Raw genomic sequence first — 19,923 nt, 5'->3', positions numbered from 1 at the left:
TCACTGAATCACTGAATCACTGAATAGCTGGGGTTGGAAGGGATTTCTGGAGATTGTCCAGTCCAGCTCCCTGCCAAAACAGGGTCACCCGGAGCAGGTGACACAGGAAAGGGTTTGGGATGTCTCCACGGAGGGAGACCCCACGACTCCCTGGGCAGCAAAGAAGAGCAAAATAGGAAAAGTGTTCTTCCATGCCATGGGAGAACGGGAAAAATGTTCTCCCGCTCTGCTGCCATGTGCCATGGAAAACACGTGTCCACCAGAGCTCTCCCTAAAACACTCCTCTGGCGGTGCGGGGACCACAGACACTGCTCCAGAATCCGGGGCTGGTTCCCTGCTCCGCTGCCACGGCGGCCGACATCCCCAGGGTGCCCCCGAAAGGCGTTTTCCGATCCTGTCCTCGCTGGCACCAGACGGACCGGCCCGGGATGGGAGAATGGGCAAATATGGGCGTTTTGGGATTCTGTGTGGGTCACCACGGCTCGTGTCCGGGCCGGGGGTCTCCTGTGTGTGAGGGGAGGGAGTTCCCCCCCGGGGATGCGGCACCACCGCAGGTCTCAGCCCTCACCCCGCGCAGTCCGGCGGCCCCGGGCCCTTCCCCGGGCGGGGGGCGGAGCGCTGACCCCGGCCGGGAGCGGGGCGGCCCCGGCGCAGCCCGGCCCCGCGGGACGGCCCTGCCCGGCCCGGCCCGGCCCGGGGGCGGGGCCGCGGGGCCGCCCCGGTGCGGCGGGGCCCGGCCCGCAGAGCCCCAGCGCCGCCGCCATGAGCAGCGCGGAGCCGCCGCTCGGCGCCGGGCCGCGGGCAGCGCCCGCCTGGCAGCGGGAGATCCTGGAGCGCAAGCGGGCCAAGCTGGCCGGGGCGGGCGGCGAGCCCGAGCCCCCGGCCGGGGAGCGGCTGGTGGTGGCGGAGAGCCTGGGCCCGCTCCGCGAGAACCCCTTCATGCGGCTGGAGAGCGAGCGGCGCCGGCTGCGGCAGGGGCGGCCCGGGCCCGGCGGCGCGGCGCGGCCCCTGCAGCAGCTGCTGGAGCTGTACAGCGCCGTGCCCGGCATCCGCACCATCCGCGCCGACAACATCCTCATCATCGAGTCCCGCGCCGACCCCGCCGCCTGCTTCTCGGCGGGGGACGCGCCGCCCGCCCGCCGCCGGGACCCGGCCGGCGCCGACCCGCTGCGGGAGCTGCTGGCCCGGCGCGGCGCCGCGCTCGCCGAGATCCGCGCCGACCAGGTCGTCATCTACGAGACGGCCGAGCCGCCGGAGCCGCCCGAGGCGGCCGAGCCGGGCACCGTCAGCCGCCTCCTGGAGAAGTTCGGGCAGCGGCCGCGGGGCCGCCGTCGCCGCGTTGGGGACGCGCTGACCGGGACCGGCGGGGTCGCGGCTCCGCCGCAGGTGGGACCGGGCGCTTCCCGAGCCGCGCCGCCCGCGGGGCCCGGCTCCCCCCGCGCCCCCGCGCCCCTCCAGAAGGGACCCGGCTTCTCCCGGGCACCGGCGCCAAAGCCGGGACCGGCGTCTCCGCCCGCGGTCCCCACCACTCCTCCGCCGCTCCCGGCTCCCCCCCGAGCTGCCACCCACCCCAGCGGTGCCGGTGGCCCCCCAGCCCACGGTCCTGCAGCCGGCTTCCCCCCGGGCTGTCACCCCTCCTCTCGCGGCCTCCCCGCGGGCTGCCACTCCCCCGCCCACGGTTTCCCCTCGGGCTGTCACAGCCCAGCCCGCGGCACCTCCCCGGGCTGTCACCCCCCAACCCACGGCACCCCCGCGCGCTGTCACCCCCCAACCCGCGGCACCTCCCCGGGCCGTCACCCCCCAGCCCGTGCCCCCCCAGCCCACCCCGGCTGCTCCCCGGGCTGCAGCCCCCCAGGCCGTCCCGGCTGCCCCCAAGGCTGCGGCCCCTCAGGCCAACTGCTTTGTCCACAAGATCAGCTCCAACTCCTTCACGGTCACGCCCCGCGGGCAGCCCCCCAGCGCCCGCGTCCCCGAGCCCGGTGCTGTCCCCGCCGGCCGCCCCGCAACGCCCAAGGGGCCGCCAGTGCCATCCCCCAGCCCTTCCCATGCCAGAGCCAACGCCAGGAGGCCAAAGCCGGAGGAGGCCGAAGCGGCCGTGTCGCCCCTGCCCAGTGCCAGTCCGGCCCCCAGTGCCACCGGCGCCGTCCGGCCGCTCTCCGCCTCAGCCCCCCGGGCCGGGGGCTCCTTCGAAATCCACCCGGCGCCCAAGCCCGACTTGGCGGCCATCCCGGCCCACGACCTGCAGGCACAGGCTCTGGCCAAGCTGCGCCTCAATTCGCGCAATTCCTTCGTCTTCGTGCCCCGCCGGGAGGGCAGCCCGGCCCAGATTGCCAGGCCAGGGCCGCCGCCACCGCCCTCGGAGGAGAAGGCGCCCCAGGAGCCCCCGAGGGCTCCCGCCCCGGAGCAGGAAGAGCCCATCACTTCCCCAGCGGCGCCTCTGGAACCCTTGGTACCTGTGACTTACATCGATGACATTGTGGAGCCGGAGAGCGGGGAGCTGCTTCCCAGGGCCGGCCCGGCTGCGAGGACCGGGAGCTTGGCGGATCAGCCCGGAGGAGCTGGCCCTGACCTGGAGATGGAGTTTTCCTCCGTGCCCCTCTACAGACCACACTCTGCCCCCCAGCAGAGGGGAGGCAGCACCTTCACTGTCGTGCCCAAAAGGAAGCCCGCGGCCCCGGGGCTGCAGGCGGATGCCAGCGGAAGACCACAGCGGGAGGAAGAGGAGGAGGAGGAGGAGAGCAAAGGAAGAGGCAAAGCCGTGGAGAATGCTGATGGGCCCCAAGTGGGGATATCCCACAAAAAGCGCTACCCCACGGTGAACGAGATCGAAGTGATCGGGGGGTACCTGTCTCTGGAGAGGTCCTGCATGAGCAAGACGGGCTCGCGCCGCAAGAAGGTAACCGGGCACCTGTGTGCTCAGCAGCCGGGCTGGACGTGGCCAGTGCTGCCTTGGGCTTGGCTTCTCATGAGGCTCTCATGGGGACACGGGCTGCCCTCACAGCTGGCTGAAGAGGGGGTAAAACCGACTCACAAGTGACGCCTTGGGGCTGGTGGAAAACGGGAGAGGGAAGGTGGAACTCCACTATGATGTGAAGGATATTTCAGAACAGTGAGGAAGGAGTCAAGGATTAATATTTCTCATGGTATCCAATATTAGGAAAGTTTGCAAATCTTTGCAAGCCCAGTGTCTTGTTTGCTTTTACTGTCTCCTAGAATTTTAAAGGGAGCCTGAGGACCACAGCTGGGAGATGGGACTTGTGGTCTTAAAGGAAATTTTCCCTCAGAGAGGGCACAGTGGGTGCTGTCCCACAAGGCAGCTGAGGGTGGGATATGCCCTGTGATAACTGCAGGGCCTCTCCCACCCCATTCTTTCTTGGAGATATGATAGTGGAAAGTAAAATATTTCAGGAATTTAGGAAATCTGGGGAAGGTGGTGGTTTGAACAGCTGTGGGCTTGCCCTCGAGCTCTGCTAGCTGTGTCTGAGGGGTTGGACATGTTGAGCTGCCCGTGGTCATTTGGGCAGCATGGCATTGGCGACGTCCCCGCATTAGTGATCTATTGATAGAGGCTCAAGAATTAGGTCTCGATTAGGCAGAAAGAGATCAGCAAGAACTTAACTCCCATTGATAGGATTACACCACCTGCTTGTTCTGAATGTGCAGCTACAGCTCTGAAGATCCACGAGGTGCTGATTGCTCCAAATGCCTTTGGAGTGAGCGAATGCCAGATTTTTGCACGCCTTGGGGAGTAGTGTAGGTCCTTATGAGCCCTAAATTGAGAATTAATCTTTGTAGGTCTTGGTGAAGGATAAAAGGAGTGGGGGAGAGTTGTTGGGCTCTGACATGTTTTTCCATAGTGGGAATTGTTGGACATTTCCCGTTATCCAAATGCCAGTAGATAACTGAGGGACTGAATGCACATGGGTGCCTGAGGCGCTGAGCATTATCATTTGAGGAAATCCTTTGAGCAGGATGCATCTCATTTGAAGGGAGGCAGGGAGTGCTGCTTCCCTGGCTTAACGCTGTCAAATTCCTCCCTCAGTGCATGAAGCCTGTGGTAATTTGATGGTGACTAATGCAGGGAGTGAGTCTGGTGCACCTTGAGATCTCGAACAAGCAAATGAGCAGGAGTGTTTATTCTTGCTCAGTGCTCCTGCAGTTTTCCTACAGGAAAGTGCTTGGTCAGACTGGAGTTGTTCTGCTGCTTATACACCTGCTGGCTTGCACTCATTGCAGATGTTTTGGCTCTGTTCAGGTTCTGTTTGGGGTGTTAATTGTATTGAAACCAAATCATATATGTGGTGTAAATGGTGAAAATACAGCATGTTACAGTTGTGAGTGCTCTTAGGATGGAGCAGAGGTCGGAGAGGGAATCTTGTGGGATTGTCATATTTGGACAAGCCCTACTTCTGATGGAGCTGAATTTTCTGAGCAGGGGATGCTGTTGGGGCACAAAGAACAAAGCCTCAAGTAAAGCCAATTAAATGGTGCACAGTGTAAGGTGTCCTTAACAGTACAAAAGGGAGGGAGGGAGATGAGCACAAGTCCAATGCAGTGACTGAATTGGTTTTTGGTTGGTCAAATGCAGAGAAGTTTGGCATGTCCTACCTTGGAGCTGTCTGAAACTGGCCAGGGGAATGCTTTGGGCAATCGTCAGGTCAGTCCTTCTTCAGGCAGGAGTTTGGGCTAGAGACCTCCAGACGACCTTTTCCAGCCTAAAATGTTGTGGTTTGTGTGTCAGTGGTGGATTTGTGTGACATTGGGCAGGTCATGGAGCTTCTCTGCACCTGTTCTTATCAGCTTAACAGCCTTGACTGTGCAGCTGAGGTGCCAAATACTGCAAGGTGCACACACAGCTGCTCCCTAAGAACTGTATGTGGGGTCGTCCTGCAGGAGAGCTTGTGCAAACATTTGGTTTCTGAGGAGAGAGATTAAAAGGCAAAGGAGGAACTGCCTGCTGGATTTGTAGAACTCAGGAAGCTGAAACCCTTTTATAATAAGATCAAGCTGAAGGAAAGTAGTCAAGACACAAGTTTCTGGGTGAAGTTAAATGTGGTGTGGAAGAAACACCCATTTTTCTTTCAGTTCCCTTCCTGCTCAAAGTCAAGCACAGAGTATGACTTTGTAGCCAGGATCCAGAAGATGCTGATGGTGGACAAATGGAAAGATTTCTGTTTACTCTTGACCTAGAGGATGTTTGTGGCTTTTAGCCTGGGTAATAAGGCTGAGTGTTGATGCCTGAAAAGGAAGGAGCTCATATTAAGATGCATTCCTTGGTTTCTTCCCAAGAGATCACTCTGTGTCTCCACGGCAACCAGCCAAAAACAAGAGTTCTGTTTTGTAGCTGTGTTGGGGTTTTCAGAAACTTGATTTTGGCCTGAATTGGGCAGAAACAGACTGTTCTTGTGAGCTGGGAGCTGCAGCTGGTTGTGAAAACCAGTCCCCTTTCTCTTTTGGGGTGTCAAAACCTGATGCTGGTTTTAGTGAGCAGCTTCCTGTGTCTTTTGGGGTGAACAAGCCCTTCTTGTGCTAAGCATCTTCCTTTCCAAACCTTGCTATTAAAAGGTCTTTAATTATGCTCCATATTCCAGAAAATAACTTTTAGTGAAACTTCAAGCACTTGGAAAAGTTTAACTGTTTGCTGATGCCCAGCAGGAATCTGGGGGATAAACAGCAGGTCAGCACAGCCTGGAAGTGCTGTGGATCAATGGGTATCTGTGCAGTCACAGGTAATAATTTATTTGGAAAGAGGATGTCAGCCCTGCTGGTTGGACCCCACTGTTCTCTGAGATGCAAATGGTGTTTTTCTTCAAATGTAGAAATTCAGCCTCCCTTTTCCATCCCCATGTCTGGCCAGTGATTGCCTGACTATGGTAGAGGTGCCAGCTGACATGGTCCGTGTCCTCTGATCCACATCCTCCGTGGCTTTTTGGGAGGGTGGCTGGGACAGACTGGGAGTGGGTTCCAACACTGAGGGAGCTCCAGCCCCTGCTGCTGGCTGCTGACAGTGGCTGTGGGATATGTGACTTTGCTGTGGCATGAGGGAGGGATGCTGCTGCTTCAAGGCCTTTCAGGATAAACAGCTTTATTGCAGCTTTCAGACCTTCAGATATGTAAAGCAGCTGTTACTTTGGGGGTTGGAGCTGGAGCTTGATGAGGGAGAGGAAGATGATGTATTGGAAATAAAATGTATTTCCTAGCTCTATTGTGGAGCTGCTGTGGGGACATGGTGGCTCTGGAGGCCAGTGTGGGGCTGTGTGTGATGGGACACATCAGGATCTGCAGGTGAAGGGCAGAGCCCCAGCCCTGCTCACCCTGGGGGCTGGATGAGCTGCAGCATCCTGTGCTCCTGCAGGGGTTCAGGTGCCCTTCAGGGCTGTTCATCTGCTCTGGGGCTGTTTTGAGACTTCTCCAGGCAGTACCAACAGCAGTTCAGATAAAGCAGTGGGGATGGGACTCAGTCTGAGATGTGTGTTTGCAGCTCCAAAGGGATGTGCCAGGAGCTGCTGGGCAGCTGCTGGAGGAGCTGGCTGAGCTCTCAGAGAGGACAGGATACATGTGCAGAGGTGGAAGGAGACCTACTGACCTTTATTCTAAACTGGGAGTGGGGCAGAGGATGCAGCACGCTGTTGGTGACCTCTGCTCAGGGCTCCTCTTTGTACTCTGTTATTGCAGAGAAGGAAAGGCATTTCAGCAGTGCTGGGAGGAAGAGAAGGCTTTGCTGCAGGATGTGGATCTTTGGGATCACAGAGGATAAAATCTTGCTCATCTGAGCTGACAAGAGTCAGTGGTGGGTTGGTTACCTGCCAGAATTACATGCAATAAAGTTGTTGGCAAGATAGAAATCTGGGTTTCTGCAGAACATGTGGTTGGCGTGTTGGAGAGAGAGCTGGGGAAGGACAGAGCACTGCAGAGCCAGCTGGGCTCCCCACGAGCTTTAGGCTTCAGCCTCTCCTCTTGCTGGAGGCTGGACTCTGCCCTGACCCTGCTCCTTCAGTTGTCACTCCTGCAGTGCATCCTGAGTGTTCTCTCCAGGATCTGGTACCTCCTGGAGATCCTGCAGGGAAGGTGAATGAGTTCTGGCCAGGCCACCCAAAGTCCTGTGAATAACAGCACCTGAGAGCCAGCAGACATCATGCTGTTGATGGATTTCATGTTTTGTGCTTGTCACAGCTGGCAGTTTGCCGTGTGCTGGCAGCGAGTCGCAGCCCAGTGTGAGCAGGGATTACGGGAACAAGGCTGGTGGGATCCAAACAGTTGGAGTCCAGAGCTAAATTGTCTTCAAAGATGTTCAGCTGAACTTCAAAAAGCTCCAGTTTACATAAACTTTAGCACGGTCCACGTCCTAATTTTTTGAGCTGCGTAATGCCTGAATGTGGCTTCCAAAGTCCCACTTTAAAGTCTGTTAAAAAATTATTTTAAACACCCATCAGTTTTAATCATGGGCAGCAGCTTTGTTGGTCTAACCTGCTGAACTCCTTGTTCTGTAGTTTTCCATCTGTTCAATTCTGCTGGAGATGGTCTCCTTTGAGAACCAGGTGTAGGCTTGTGGCAGGGATTAACATTTCCAGCTGTTGCCTGGACCTGTTTGGAGCAAGTCTGCACAGTGTGGAGTCTAAATACTGGTGGCTGCCTGAAGTGGTTTTTTGCAATGTATAACATAAGTAAATTAACCATAACATAATTAAACCAATCTGGTGGTAGAAGAAGAAAAATCTCTGCAAAAATTCCTTTGATTATGTCATCTCTGTGTTTTGGAGGGGTCAGGGCAGAGATTTGTGTTCTTTAGCTCTTGGAGAACTGTGTGTTCCTGTTCTATTTTCTGTCTCTGGCTGTGCTCTGCTGGGGCAGATTCATCTGCCACCTTTAAGGAGGGGCCATGGCAGTATCTGACATGGATGCATTGCATTTTTAGGAGATGAGGTCAGCAGTGATAAGTCATGCTCAGGAAATCAGTGTCTTGGATGATGAAGTGCAGCCCCTCCCCTGTGGAGACGATCTCCATTAGCTGTCAGATGGCAGCAGGCTCTTTCACCCAGACAGGGCCATTCTCCTGCCCTTTGCTAATTCCACTGATTTTTTTTTTTTTTTGTGATGTTGATGGCTGAAGACTGAAAATCAGAATTTGCTGCAGTTACAGCTTTTAAACCACTTCACAAGCTGCCCCCGAGGCTGTCAATGGAGCAGTGGGTGCTTTTTTGTTTCCCCACTGCATGCCAGCACCTTGAAGTGCTGAGACTTTGTTGTATGAAACCCTGGCAGAGCAGATGAGTCAGATTTATCTCATCTCTGTACTGGAAACTTTTCTGCATGGCCTCACCAGTCCCATGCTTCTTTCATTCTGCAGTTACGGTCTGAGCTGGTCCCAAATTCCCCTGGTTCTGTTGCCCCCATGTCCTGCCTGCTGCTCTCAGCGCTGCAGGGAAGGGGACAGAAGGGCTGAAATAGAAACTGTTACGCACATAAGAGCCGAGCCTGGCTTTGAAGCTGGTTAGGACGTGCCCAGGGCTCAGCCTGCCCCAGAGCTCCAGAGGAGATTTGAAGTGCTTTGTGCTCTGAACTCTAATCACGAGGATTACAGTTAACGTTTTCCTAATCAGTTTTCCTAATCTGTGGACCAGATTGCAGATGGTTTATAATTTCCCTCCACTGGGTTTGGGTTTTCTTTCCCACTCTGGTTTTTCCAGTATGTGGTCATGATGTTCTGAGAAGAGCAGAGGAGGGACACTGGGTGGCTGGGGCAGGAGCTCTGCTGGTCTGTTATGTGTGGGCAACAGTAGGGAAAATGAAAATATTTAGTTTCTGTGTGCAGTGGCAGCAAAGGAAATCTGTGTAAGAGCTGCTGCAGCAACATCTCCTTTGCCTCAGGGGTTGTGCTCACCCTCCTCCCAAGTGAAACCTGAATTTAGAATCTGTTTACTACCCAGACTCTTGCACTGACTGCAGCAGTCTGTGGGGCTGGGAGGATATCCCTATTTGCCAGTTTGTGTAGGAAGAGTCACATGAAGTGTCTGTATCATACAGAGCAACTTCACAAACATCCTGGGAAAATCTGGGCTGGAGGAACTTGGTGCTGATGTTTTCCTACAAGTGCCCTCTGGATGATCTTGGGAACTTGGCAGGATGGAGCTGCTGCTTTGTGGGCAGTGCAAGAATGTAGGAAATATCCCAGACAAAACACTTGTGTGTGTAGGGAAATTGTGTCGCTTGCAGCTGGTGAAAGTGCAGCTCTGAAGGCACATCCCTGAGGCTCCTGGTGAACCTGCTGCACTTGCTTCTCATCAAGGAAGTTCCTTTTGCATGTTAAAAGAGAGGGAAAGGGCAAGAGAGACATGAACCCTGTTGTGCAGGTGATACTGTTCACATCATGGGAGCCTTTTGGTCCTGAATGAGCTCCTTCCCACAGGGTGGGAAGTAATTCTGCTATTTCCCATAGAATGCTGCTCTGTGGGTCCCACTCCAGCACCAAACCCAGGTACTTTTGTGAGCTGCTCTGGGCAGTCTGGGTTGCACAGAAATGTTTGTGGGTGGCAGCTCCCAGCACTGCTCCTTGTTGTAGCTACAAATGGGCTGCTGAGAGCTGCCTGTGAACTCCTCTGCTGTTGGGGAGCTCTGTGTGGTTTTTGTGAGGACACCAACTCTTGATACTAATTGTACCTTACTTATTCTGCTCCCTTTGTGTATTCAGATGAGATTAGTTTCATACCAGTAGGGAGATCTGTATGGTTCTTAGGGGCCAAGTAAGTGACTTTTGAATTGCTTGTTAAGCTGTGGAAGGCTCTGGCTCCTCTGCCTGCAGATGTGAGGAGGAATAAAGGACTCCCAGGGTGAATGGCTGCTCTGTGCCCTGGCACACTGGGGCTCCAGCTGTGCTTGTGTCAGCACTGGCATCTCCCCTTGTCCTGCACAGTGAAGAGTTAACCAAGCCACCCCACATGCTCTTGGGGCTGTCCCTACTCTGTCACCTCTCATCAGGAATTTGAAACTTGCCCGTGTCTTGCACAAGGAGTTTAATATTTCGAATCTCCATGCATTGCTCCTATCTGCCATGTGCTTCAGCATATTGATTACACAGAGCTGGCTTTGTGGGTTGCCTTGTAAATGGAGACTTTCTTGTTTTGCCTTGTGGCTTAGGAGCTGGGATGTGATCCTGGAGGAAATGTCTTCTTTGCCAGCCACACAGGGTTTCCCTGACATGCTCCTGCTGTAAATCTTTAGTGCTCTTAGCTCTACTCAGTAACTCACTGAGGTGCAGCTAATGGCTGAGCAAAAGTCACTCACTCTCAGGAAACACTTCCTGGAAAATCATGATCAACTGATTCCGTGGTGTCATAGCCAACTCCAGTTCCCCAAAACTCTTCTTTTTTTATAGAATGACAGAAAAGTACATTTCTGAACTGCCATCTGCATTTTTCTGGGCATATTTAGAATGCTTCAGCCATAGCAGTACAGGGTTAATCCGATATAGGAGCCAAGCCTCAAGTCCCCTCTGTTCCTAGGGATACTTGTCAGGGGAAAACCCTTTCTTTCTGTGTCAAGGAAGAGCTTTAGAGGCACAAAAGCTGCTTATCTTCTGAATGATAGCAAATGCCTTGATGATGTGCTAGTGCTTCTGCACTCCCCAGGATACTATTTCAGGCTGCCCACATAGTTTGTGCCTGGAGTTATTCAACAATTTTGGCTGACACATGACTGTTTTCAGGACAAGCACAGACAGACACATAGATAAGCTCATTACTAACTCAAAAAAAAAAAGCTAATTTTCCCAAAAATCCTTTATCTAAAAGCTTCTTTTCAAGGAAGCTGTCTAGATCATTGACTGCAGGCTGCTGTGAAAGAAAAACTGAAAGTGTCTGCAGAGGTTTGGAGTTTATGAACTGCTTTTCTGTCTCCTTTTACTAAATATGCTGCTCTGTGGGACTGGCCAGATGGGAAGAGCAGGGTAAACCCTGTGGGGATCTTTGTCCACCATAAAATCTCTGCTTCTGCTGGGGTAGAAGGGAGCTGGGAGGTTGTTCTGTGTTAGAACCTCCTCTCTGTACAGGTCCTGACCTCCACCCACCAACCCAGTGGGTTTGGAGCTCGAGCAGCTTTTCTGCCCTGCTTGGGGGCTGTTTGCAGCCCTCCTGGGATCTCTGTGTGCACAGGCTTGCTGACACTCCCAGCTGGCTGTAGTTCCAGGGATCAGCTCTGATGTCTTCTGCTGTCGTCTTGACCCAATCTTGAGCCAACCAGTGCAGCAGCAAATGAGTCTGGATGTGAGGTGGCACAGGAGCACAAGGTTCTTCAGAGCACTCGTTTTGTGTGTGATCTCTGAGGTGTTGACCCCTGATTTGTGCTCATGTTGGATTGTCCACCCTTCCTGCAGATGCCAGCCAATGCCTCCTGTGCTGCTGAGAGGAGGCAACTTCCTTGTGGGGGGAAGAGGAGGGGCAGGCACTGATCTCTGCTCTGTGACAGGCACAGGAATGGCTGGGGCTGGGGCTGGGCCAGGGCTGGAGCTCAGGGCAAGGCTCTTCCCTCCCCCAGAGGTGCTGGCACTGCCCAGGCTCAGGCTGGAGCTCAGGGCAAGGCTCTTCCCTCCCCCAGAGGTGCTGGCACTGCCCAGGCTCAGGCTGGAGCTCAGGGCAAGGCTCTTCCCTCCCCCAGAGGTGCTGGCACTGCCCAGGCTCCCCAGGGAATGGGCACGGCCCCGAGGCTGCCAGAGCTCCAGGAGCGTTTGGACACCAGGGATGGACAGGCTGGGATTGTTGGGGGGTCTGGGCAGGGACAGGGGCTGCACTGGCTGATCCTGGGGGGTCCCTCCAGCTCAGGATATTCTGTGATCCTGTAATAGACCAGGTGGGAAAGCTGCTTTCAATCACACCCAGCAGCACCTGGCAGCTCCTGGTGAGTCAGTGCAGTCCCTGGGTTTGTCACTTGGGAATTACTGAGGACAGAGAATGATTAGAGGAAAATCAGTACATGAAGGGAACAAGTCTTGATCCCTGGTGCTGCTCAGCTGTTTGGATCTGGTGAGGCACTTGGTGGGTTGGAATGTGCTGGAGGTGCTGTGGAATGGCAGCAGGGCAAGGATGGAGCCCAGCTTGTGCTTCACCACTTGCCATCCCATCCTGCTCCTCAAGGACAGAGCAGGGATGGCAGCTCTGGCAGGAGCCCTGGGTTTGGGAGATGTGCACCACTCACAGGGAAGGGAGGTGGGCTCACTGCTCCTCAGCCCCCTCTTCTGGGCTGCTGTGATGGGGATCAAATGCTGACTTGGACTCTCCTCTCCCTGCTGAAATATAATTATAGGATGATTTCATTCTTTTAATGTCTAGAAAAATCACTTTTTCCTGACTGTTGCAAGGTGAGGATTTGGATTGCCAAAGAGGTTTCAGTTTAAAAGGTGTAAACACCCTACGTTATCAATTTGGCTTTGGCTCATCAAGCAAGCAGCAAATGTAATAATGGGTGGAGAAGAGCCACAGTAAGCAGATTCCTTCTGGAGCTGAGGATGCAGATTAACCCCTGGAGACATCCAGAGAGGTCCCTGGTGTGTGAGAAGCCATTGGGTCTGTCATTAGTACTGCCTTGCAGACTTTCTCATCTCCTTTTTGGGAGTGAGGTGGCTGCTGACTTGTCATTGCCCATGTTGTAGGTCGGGTTCTATAAATCAGTTATGTTTGTTTTTAATAAATCTCTCTATATGAGGGCTGCTTGGTTGCTGGTCTGGGTGCAGCCTGAGTCCTGACAGCCTGACACAAGGCTGACTTCCCTTTTCTAAATGAGATCTGCATGACTACTCAGATTTATGCTTTGTTAGGCAGTATTTGCCCTGGCTTCTCTTTCCTGGATATTCTATTACTCATTACTGTTCAAATCCTAGCAAATAAATAAATGATTTTTGCTATGGCAACAACAACCTATCAGTTGAACAGCACAATATTTCCTGAAAAGCCTGCTTTACTCTTTCCAGTGTGTCTGATTGCTGGGCAGAGTATACATATATATATATATATATATATATGTATATATATATATGGGTTTGGGTTGGACCCTGGGTTTGTGACACAGCTGTGGGTGAAGCCTCCAGCTGAGCAAAGAGTGACAAATCCCTGCAAACATCCACAGCTGAAGGGTGCAAAATTCTTCCTTGCCACAACTGTTGGGGCAGAACCAGGAGAAGCAGTGCTGAGACTGGCTGGGCTCCAGCCAGCTTGGCTCTGCTGGGACACACTTTTCTTCTAAAGAAATGTCCCCTGCTGCCTTTTGTGTTCCCATGAAAGTCTCTGTGGTCTGGCAAGGTGCTGCTGGCTGTGCAAACCTGTTGTCTGTGCCATGACTGGGCTCTTGGTTCTCCTTTTGAGCTGGTTGCTGGGACTGAAGCTGCCTGTGCTCCTTGCACACAGCACTCAGCTGTGCTCTGCAGCCACTCACAGCATTGCTCTGCCCTGTGTGTCTCCTGGTTCAGCCTGAATGCTTTGCCCTCCCTGTTCTGTTGGGTCAGGCAGAGCTGCTTTGTGCTTCCCTGAAACCCTGTTGTGCTTTGAGAGGGGAGCTCTGGTGGTGCCACAGCAGGTTTTGGGGTTTGGGGCTCTCTCCCCACAGGCAGGGCTGACTGAGTGCCCCAGGGTCCATCCTGTGCCAGTGCCTGGTTGTGCCTTGTGTTTGCTCTGCCTGGGTGTGCCCTGGGCTTTATTGCAGCAGCTGTGGGGCTCTGCTGGGAGCAGGAGCTGGGATCTGCCATAGGGCAGCTCAGTGTGGTTTGGGGGAGCTTGTGCCACGTGTCCCTGTGCCACTCACCACTGCCTGTGTGAGCCTGGCCCCAGCTGTGCCCTGGGTGCCAGGGCCTGACTCTGTCTGAAGGGCTCCAGCACAGAATTAGCTCTGGAGAGTGGGAGCTGTTGAATTTGGGGCTCTTGGTGTTGGCTCTGGGCTCTGTGTGGGATGTGGGTGTCTCCAGGCCATTTCTGCTCTGTTCTGCTCCTTGGTTTTGCTCCCTGATGAGGCTGTTTTCAACTCTAGCACTGCATGCACCTTTGGTCCAAACTGGACTCAAAGTAATTTTTTTTAGAGAATTCCTCCAGATAACAAAACCAGGAACATTTAGTTCTATCTCCCAAACTTAAATTCTTAGCCCCAAGGCACATTTCTCCTGTCTGCTTTGTTTTCCACATTTAGCCAAGTACTTTTTGCCCTTCAGTGCCATTGGCACTGGTAAGTGGCCTGTGTGCAGTTTCTGGTTCTGGGATAGCTCCTGGGCTTCCAGGAGCCCTGGCCACATCCACCCTTGTGGCTTTTGTGCCATATCCACCCTTGAGGCTTTTGTGCCACATCCACCCTCGTGGCCTTTGTGCCTGGCAGTGTGGCTCATCCCCACAGGACAGACACCACATTGTGAGCAGTGACAGCCTGGCTCGGATCAGGGAGCATCTAGGTCAGCAGCAGGGATGGGAAATTCAGGGAGCAGCAAGTGGGATGCTCTCAGCTTCAGGACCATTTAATTCCAACTCCTTTTCTCTGAACTAGAATCACTCTTCTCCTCGTGTGTCATTTGGGGAGACTCAGAGTGGCTGGGGCAGGGAATGGGGAAAGGCAGCTGGTTCCCTCCTCCTGGGAGCAGGGAAGGGAGGCAGCCTGTGTCCAAGGTCCATCCTGCCCTGGGGCAGAGTAGCACAGAGCTCCAGCTGTGGGTTTGCAGTGTGGAGGAGCTGCAGCTGCTCCCTGTTACCCAGATTCAAACTGAGCTCCCCCCACTGCTTTGCTAAAAAGCAGCAGTGAAATGCTCCCTGTCCTGCTCTGCTCCCCCCAGAGTCCCTGTGCATGGGCAGCACAGGTGGCTCTGTGACCTGCTGGCAGCTCTGGCCCTTGGGGACATCCAGGTGTCTCTTTGACAGCTCCTAGCAGTGTCACTCCAGTGCTCTGACTGCTGCTGTGACAGGGAATGGTGCTTGAGGGCTGCTTGGGGCCAGGTGCCACTTCCCAGCCTCTGGGGATTTTCTGTATGACAGAAATATGGGATAAATGTGCTGCACTTGCCCCTGGCCAGTCATTACCCAGCATCTGGAGAGATCAGAACCATCAGGCTCCTGTCACAAGCTGCCACATCCTTTCCATTCTGTTCACAACCCCATTAGCTGAATTTTAATTGTATTTAGAAATAAAGGGATCACAACACCCTTTTAGACAGCTGCTGCTGAACCTTGATCTGTGTTTGCTAAATACTTCCCTACTTCTGGCATGAATGTACTCCTGGCAAGCTTGTCCTCCTTGGTTGTCATGTGCTGGCATCAGCAGTTCTCTGCTCTTTGGTGGTTATTTTCTGGAGTACTTACAAAGAGCTGTTATGCTTTTTCTCCACCTTCACTTTTGCTGGTGTGAAGTTTTTGGCAGTGCACCTGTTGAGGTGACCTGTAACCAGATCCCTGGAGCACAGAGGTAGATAATGATTAGGCCAGGCAGGTCTGCAGGGGAACAAACCCTTCCCTCAGCTTTTCTTTTCTTGGATGAGCACATCTGGAGTTACTTCCATCACCTGCTGGGTGTTCCAGGGAGGACAGAGCCAGGCAGTCCCTATTTCCAGCAGAAATGCCTTGCTTCATTCCTGATTTATTTAAGTAGCATCCTGATGATGATTACAGTTCTGTAGCCAATCCCAAATTTTCTTCCTCACTTACTCACAGGTGATGAACTTCTCTTAGTGCAATGGTTGCTCTTAAACATGATTCTATTTTTAGTGGTTTTGCTCTCCAGTTTTCTTCATGACCATAAAATTCTGGTTAGCCCTTGATGAACTCTTGTGTTGAAGTCACTTTCATTTCCTAGTCTCCTAGTTACTGTAGTAAGGTCATTAGTGACAATACTAGATAAAACTGGCTTCAAACCAGAATGTTTAAGGCCTCCCCGTTGTCCAGTATTTTCCCTGTCTGCTACCAGCTGTTACCATCTCTCCTTTAGCTGCTTCCTCACTTCTGGTTTTAAGCCCTGTTTAATGCAGCTTAAATAGCTCTTTGCCAAAATGTCCTCCCAAGACTGGAATCCTGATCATGGATGTTTCTGTTTTCTGGAGCTTGGATGCACAAAGGAGTTGCCAGGAATTAGCAATGTCACCTTTCCCACACGTGGGTGCTTTGCTGCTTGTGTCTCCCATGAGAGACATGGTGGCAGCTCCCCTGCATGCTGGGCATCAGTGTGAGGTGCTGCAGAGGGCACAGAGGTACTCCAGACCCCTGGGCTCCTGCCTCCATCCCATCCATTTGGTTCTGCCTTTGGGGTTTCCCTCAGCATGGCAAGAGATCCACCAAGACACTTGGGGAGGGACTGGGGGATCTGCAGTGGCTGCTGTAAACCAGGGTGTTTGCAGTGGCCTGTGGCAGAGCCAGCGTGGGGATCAGCGGGTTCTTGTGCTTCTCCCTGACAATTCTCCTTTGCTGTTACCCAGATGAAGATCTCTTTCAACGAGACAAGCTTGCAGACCATGTTTGAGTATCCCTCAGAGAGCTCCCTGGCAGAAGAAGATGAGGAAGATGAAGGACATGCTTCCGAAACAGAGGAGGAAAAATCTCATAGCTATTACATTCCACGCCCAAACAGCACTTTGCATCCCAGTACACCTAACTCAGGTGAGTGAGGCACTGTGTTAGCACCATGGGGTTTCTGGTGGTGTCTGACACTGCCCACGTTGCCCACAGACTCTTAAGGGTTCCATATGGGTGGAAATGCTGATGGAGGTGAACAGGGTGCTGCAGATGGGCAGCTTCCAGCCTGTCCCTGCTGGGATCCTGGCCCCTCTTCTCTTTGGGGTGGTGAGGAATATTTACCTCGTCTTTCTCCTTGCAGCAGATTTATCCAGCTACACCCCAAAGCACTCCGTGAAGTTCAGCGAGTGGCAGGAGCAGAAGTATGAGGGTCCTGCTGCAGAGGGACCTGCAGCAAAGGAAACTGATTCCCATGGAAACCAAGTCATGGTGAGACTATAAATGAGCAACTCTTGTGCTCTCTTGTGGTGGGGGTTGTTCCAGGCAGTGGATGGGACAGGATGTGCCTTTCCCTGCACACCTGTGTTTGTGTTCCTGCCCAGGGAGCTGTCACTGCTCCCAAAGGGACCAACACACCATCCCACTGCCACTACCACTGCTGCCCCTCCCTAGCTGGGTGAAGGCAGCTGGCACACTCTGTCCTCAGCACAGGAAAGACATGGATCTGTTGGAACAAGTCCAAAGGAGGCCACAGAGATGCTCCAAGGACTGGAGCCCCTCTGCTCTGAGCCAGGCTGGGAGTGCTGGGGGTGCTCACTTGGAGAGGAGAAGGATCCAGGGAGAGCTCAGAGCCCCTCCCAGTGCCTAAAGAGTGCTTATAAAAAACAGGGAGGTTTTTGTTTTGTTTTGTTTTGTTTTAAAGTGAGCAGGTGATAGGACAAGGGAGAACAGTTTTAAACTAAAAGAGAAGAGATTTAGATTAGATATTGGGAATAAATTGTTCCCTGTGAGGGTGGTGAAGCCTTGGCACAGGGTGGTTGCCCCTGGATCCCTGGCAGTGCCCAAGGCCAGGCTGGATGGGGCTTGGAGCAGCCTGGGATAGTGGAAGGTGTCCCTGCCCCTTGGTGGGAGGTTGGAGCAGGGTGGATTTTAAGATCCCTTCCAACCCAAACCATTGCAGGACTTTCTGAACTCCAGGGCACGTTTGGGGTGGGGGGGCTGACTAAAGCCAGCCAGTTACCAGGGCAGGGTGCCAAGGCAGCCCCCAGAGGTGAGGGGCTCCCTGGCCGGCTCTGACAGCCGCGGTGTCCTGTGCTCTCCCGCAGCTCACCCCGGCGGAGAAGGGCGGTCTCTCGGATTTCAGCAGCGAGCCCGCGCTCTATTTCTGAGGCCGCTGCGGTGCTGCAGCAGCGGCTGCTGGGCAGGACGGGGCAGTGCAGCCGCACGGGAACCGCCCCCGAGCCCGCTGCCAAGGGCGGACCAGATGCGCTCGGCCATCTCCGGAGAATATTTGCACTGGATTTTGGGACCCAACTACTGCTTTCCAGGCGTATGATTGATTCTGCCTGTGGCCTTGCATATTCCTTGTTCAAGATCAGCTGCCGGTTCGGCACGTGTGGGAAGGACATCTGCAATCCCGGGATGGATGTTGGGTTTTCTCAGTGCTTGTCTGAGTCCAGGCACTGTGCAGGGTCTGGACAGCTTTTGCAACCCTTCTCCCCAGTGGAGGATGGCTCTGGAATTGGAGCACTGGGCAGTTAGGTGGGTTCACAGTGTGGCTGTGATTTGACACATTGGGTATCAGTTGGGAAAACCATGGTTTGTCCTTGGCATGTTTCCAGCCCTGGTTTCACTGAAACATCATGTGTGCCAGTTATATGCTTGTGGAGTTCACTGAACACCCTGGGAGGTGGGAACAGCAATGAATGCCTTTAGCTTTAGGTGTTATTTTTGCACCAATCAGTGGAGAAATGTCCAGACTGTATTGAGCTCCTTGAAGATTCCCACACATTGGCCATAGCTTTCATCTGTCCTTTCCAACTCTGGCATCCAGTCTCTGGGAATTAATTGCTGGTTGTGCTCCACTTTGCCAGCTCCTCTTGTTGCTTTATTCCAGATCTGATTGATCTCTCTTGGTTGCTTCCTCCATGCCACACTCTGCTCCTCTAATTCAAGCACAGGAGGGCAGATTCACTCCTTTCTTCTGCAGAACTTGAACAAGGAATGTGGGTTATTTTTGTTTTTTCTAGCATTTTTATAGTTCTATTGTAATTGTTTATTGCAGCCAATATGCAAAGGAATCTGCTAGAATCTTCCATTCAAGTTTTCTACTACTGTAAACTCAGGGTCAAAATTGCACTCTGGAACAGATGGAGCAGTGCTGCTAATGTGATTTGTACTTTGGGATTAAAAGAGATGTGGTGAGAACAGATCTGGCCTCTTTGGGCTTTATGGAATGAGTGGTACCCTGGTGTGGGGCATGATCCAAAGGAACAAGCTGGTATCTTTGATTAAATTTGATGGTTATTGGTTTGTCTGTTATAGAGGATGAATGTCTGTTCAAGTGACACTGGTCTGTGAACTGAAAATGCTCTGCATACCTTGCACTTGGCTTGGTGTCTGTAGTAGCTGCAAGGCTGTTCTGCTGAAAAACACAGGATTAAATGTTAGAATATACCTACTTGTAATTGTTCCCTGCTGCCCTGGGTGCCTAAATACTTTTGGAAAGATAATGCAAAAAAAAAAAAAAAAAAAAGCTACTCAGTAGTTTGTTAGATGTTGGCTGAGGGGCTACAAAGAAATATTTTGCACCTCCTTGTCTGTTCCAAACTAGTTTAAGATCTGCTGCCTGTGTTATTTGTTGGGAGCAGGATGTGTCTGCAGTGCATCTGCCTGAGACATGACACAAGGACCATGGAGTTCATGTGTTGAGCTTCCTGTTAATGAAATAATTCAGGATAAGGTGCTGAGACAAGGGTAGAATGAGGGGGGATGTGAGACTGCTGGTCACTGCTAGATTTAAGGGGTGAGTTTTCAGCACAGCATTTCTAGCTAAAAAGGTCCCAGTGAGCGTCTTTCCCTGTGGACAAGCTCAGGTTAGTTTAAGGCAGCTCTGTTCCTAGCACAGCTGCAGATGGTAAAGCAAAGCTGCTTTCAACTCACGTTAGGGACAAGGGGTCTCAACTAGCTCTGGCTTGGTTCTCCTGTGGATCCATGAGGAATGCTAAAGCCAACAGTGTCCTGCAGCTCAAACACTGCTCTGGTTCTCTGGGAGTTAACAGTGTGCCTGCAGCCCAGTGGGCAGGATGGCTCAGGAGTGTGGGAGTGCAGTGTGCTGCTGACTCTCTGCTCCTTCTCCGGGCCATCCTGCTCCACCCTGGAGATTCACACCTCACTGAGCCCTCCTTTGCACTTCCCAGCTGGCTCTCAGCCCTGTCCAGCTACTCGGGCTGCCTCCAGGCAG

General features: G+C 53.3%; 1 protein-coding gene across 1 annotated transcript; it reads left to right on the top strand.

Moving 5' to 3' along the window:
- The first annotated feature begins 696 nt into the window (after positions 1-696).
- TPRN (taperin) lies at positions 697-19,187 on the top strand. Its single transcript, XM_079324243.1, is given in 5 exon segments — positions 697-1,566; positions 1,568-2,896; positions 16,424-16,604; positions 16,822-16,949; positions 17,786-19,187. Coding segments are annotated over 5 exon segments (2,505 nt in total). The 5' UTR covers positions 697-762; the 3' UTR covers positions 17,849-19,187.
- Positions 19,188-19,923: the final 736 nt, after the last annotated feature.

This window comes from Erithacus rubecula, assembly GCF_903797595.1.
Source record: "Erithacus rubecula genome assembly, chromosome: 21".
NCBI classification, from domain to species: Eukaryota; Metazoa; Chordata; class Aves; order Passeriformes; family Muscicapidae; genus Erithacus; species Erithacus rubecula.
The sequence above is the reverse complement of the archived record's forward strand: the minus strand, read 5'-3'. Positions and strand labels throughout refer to the sequence as shown.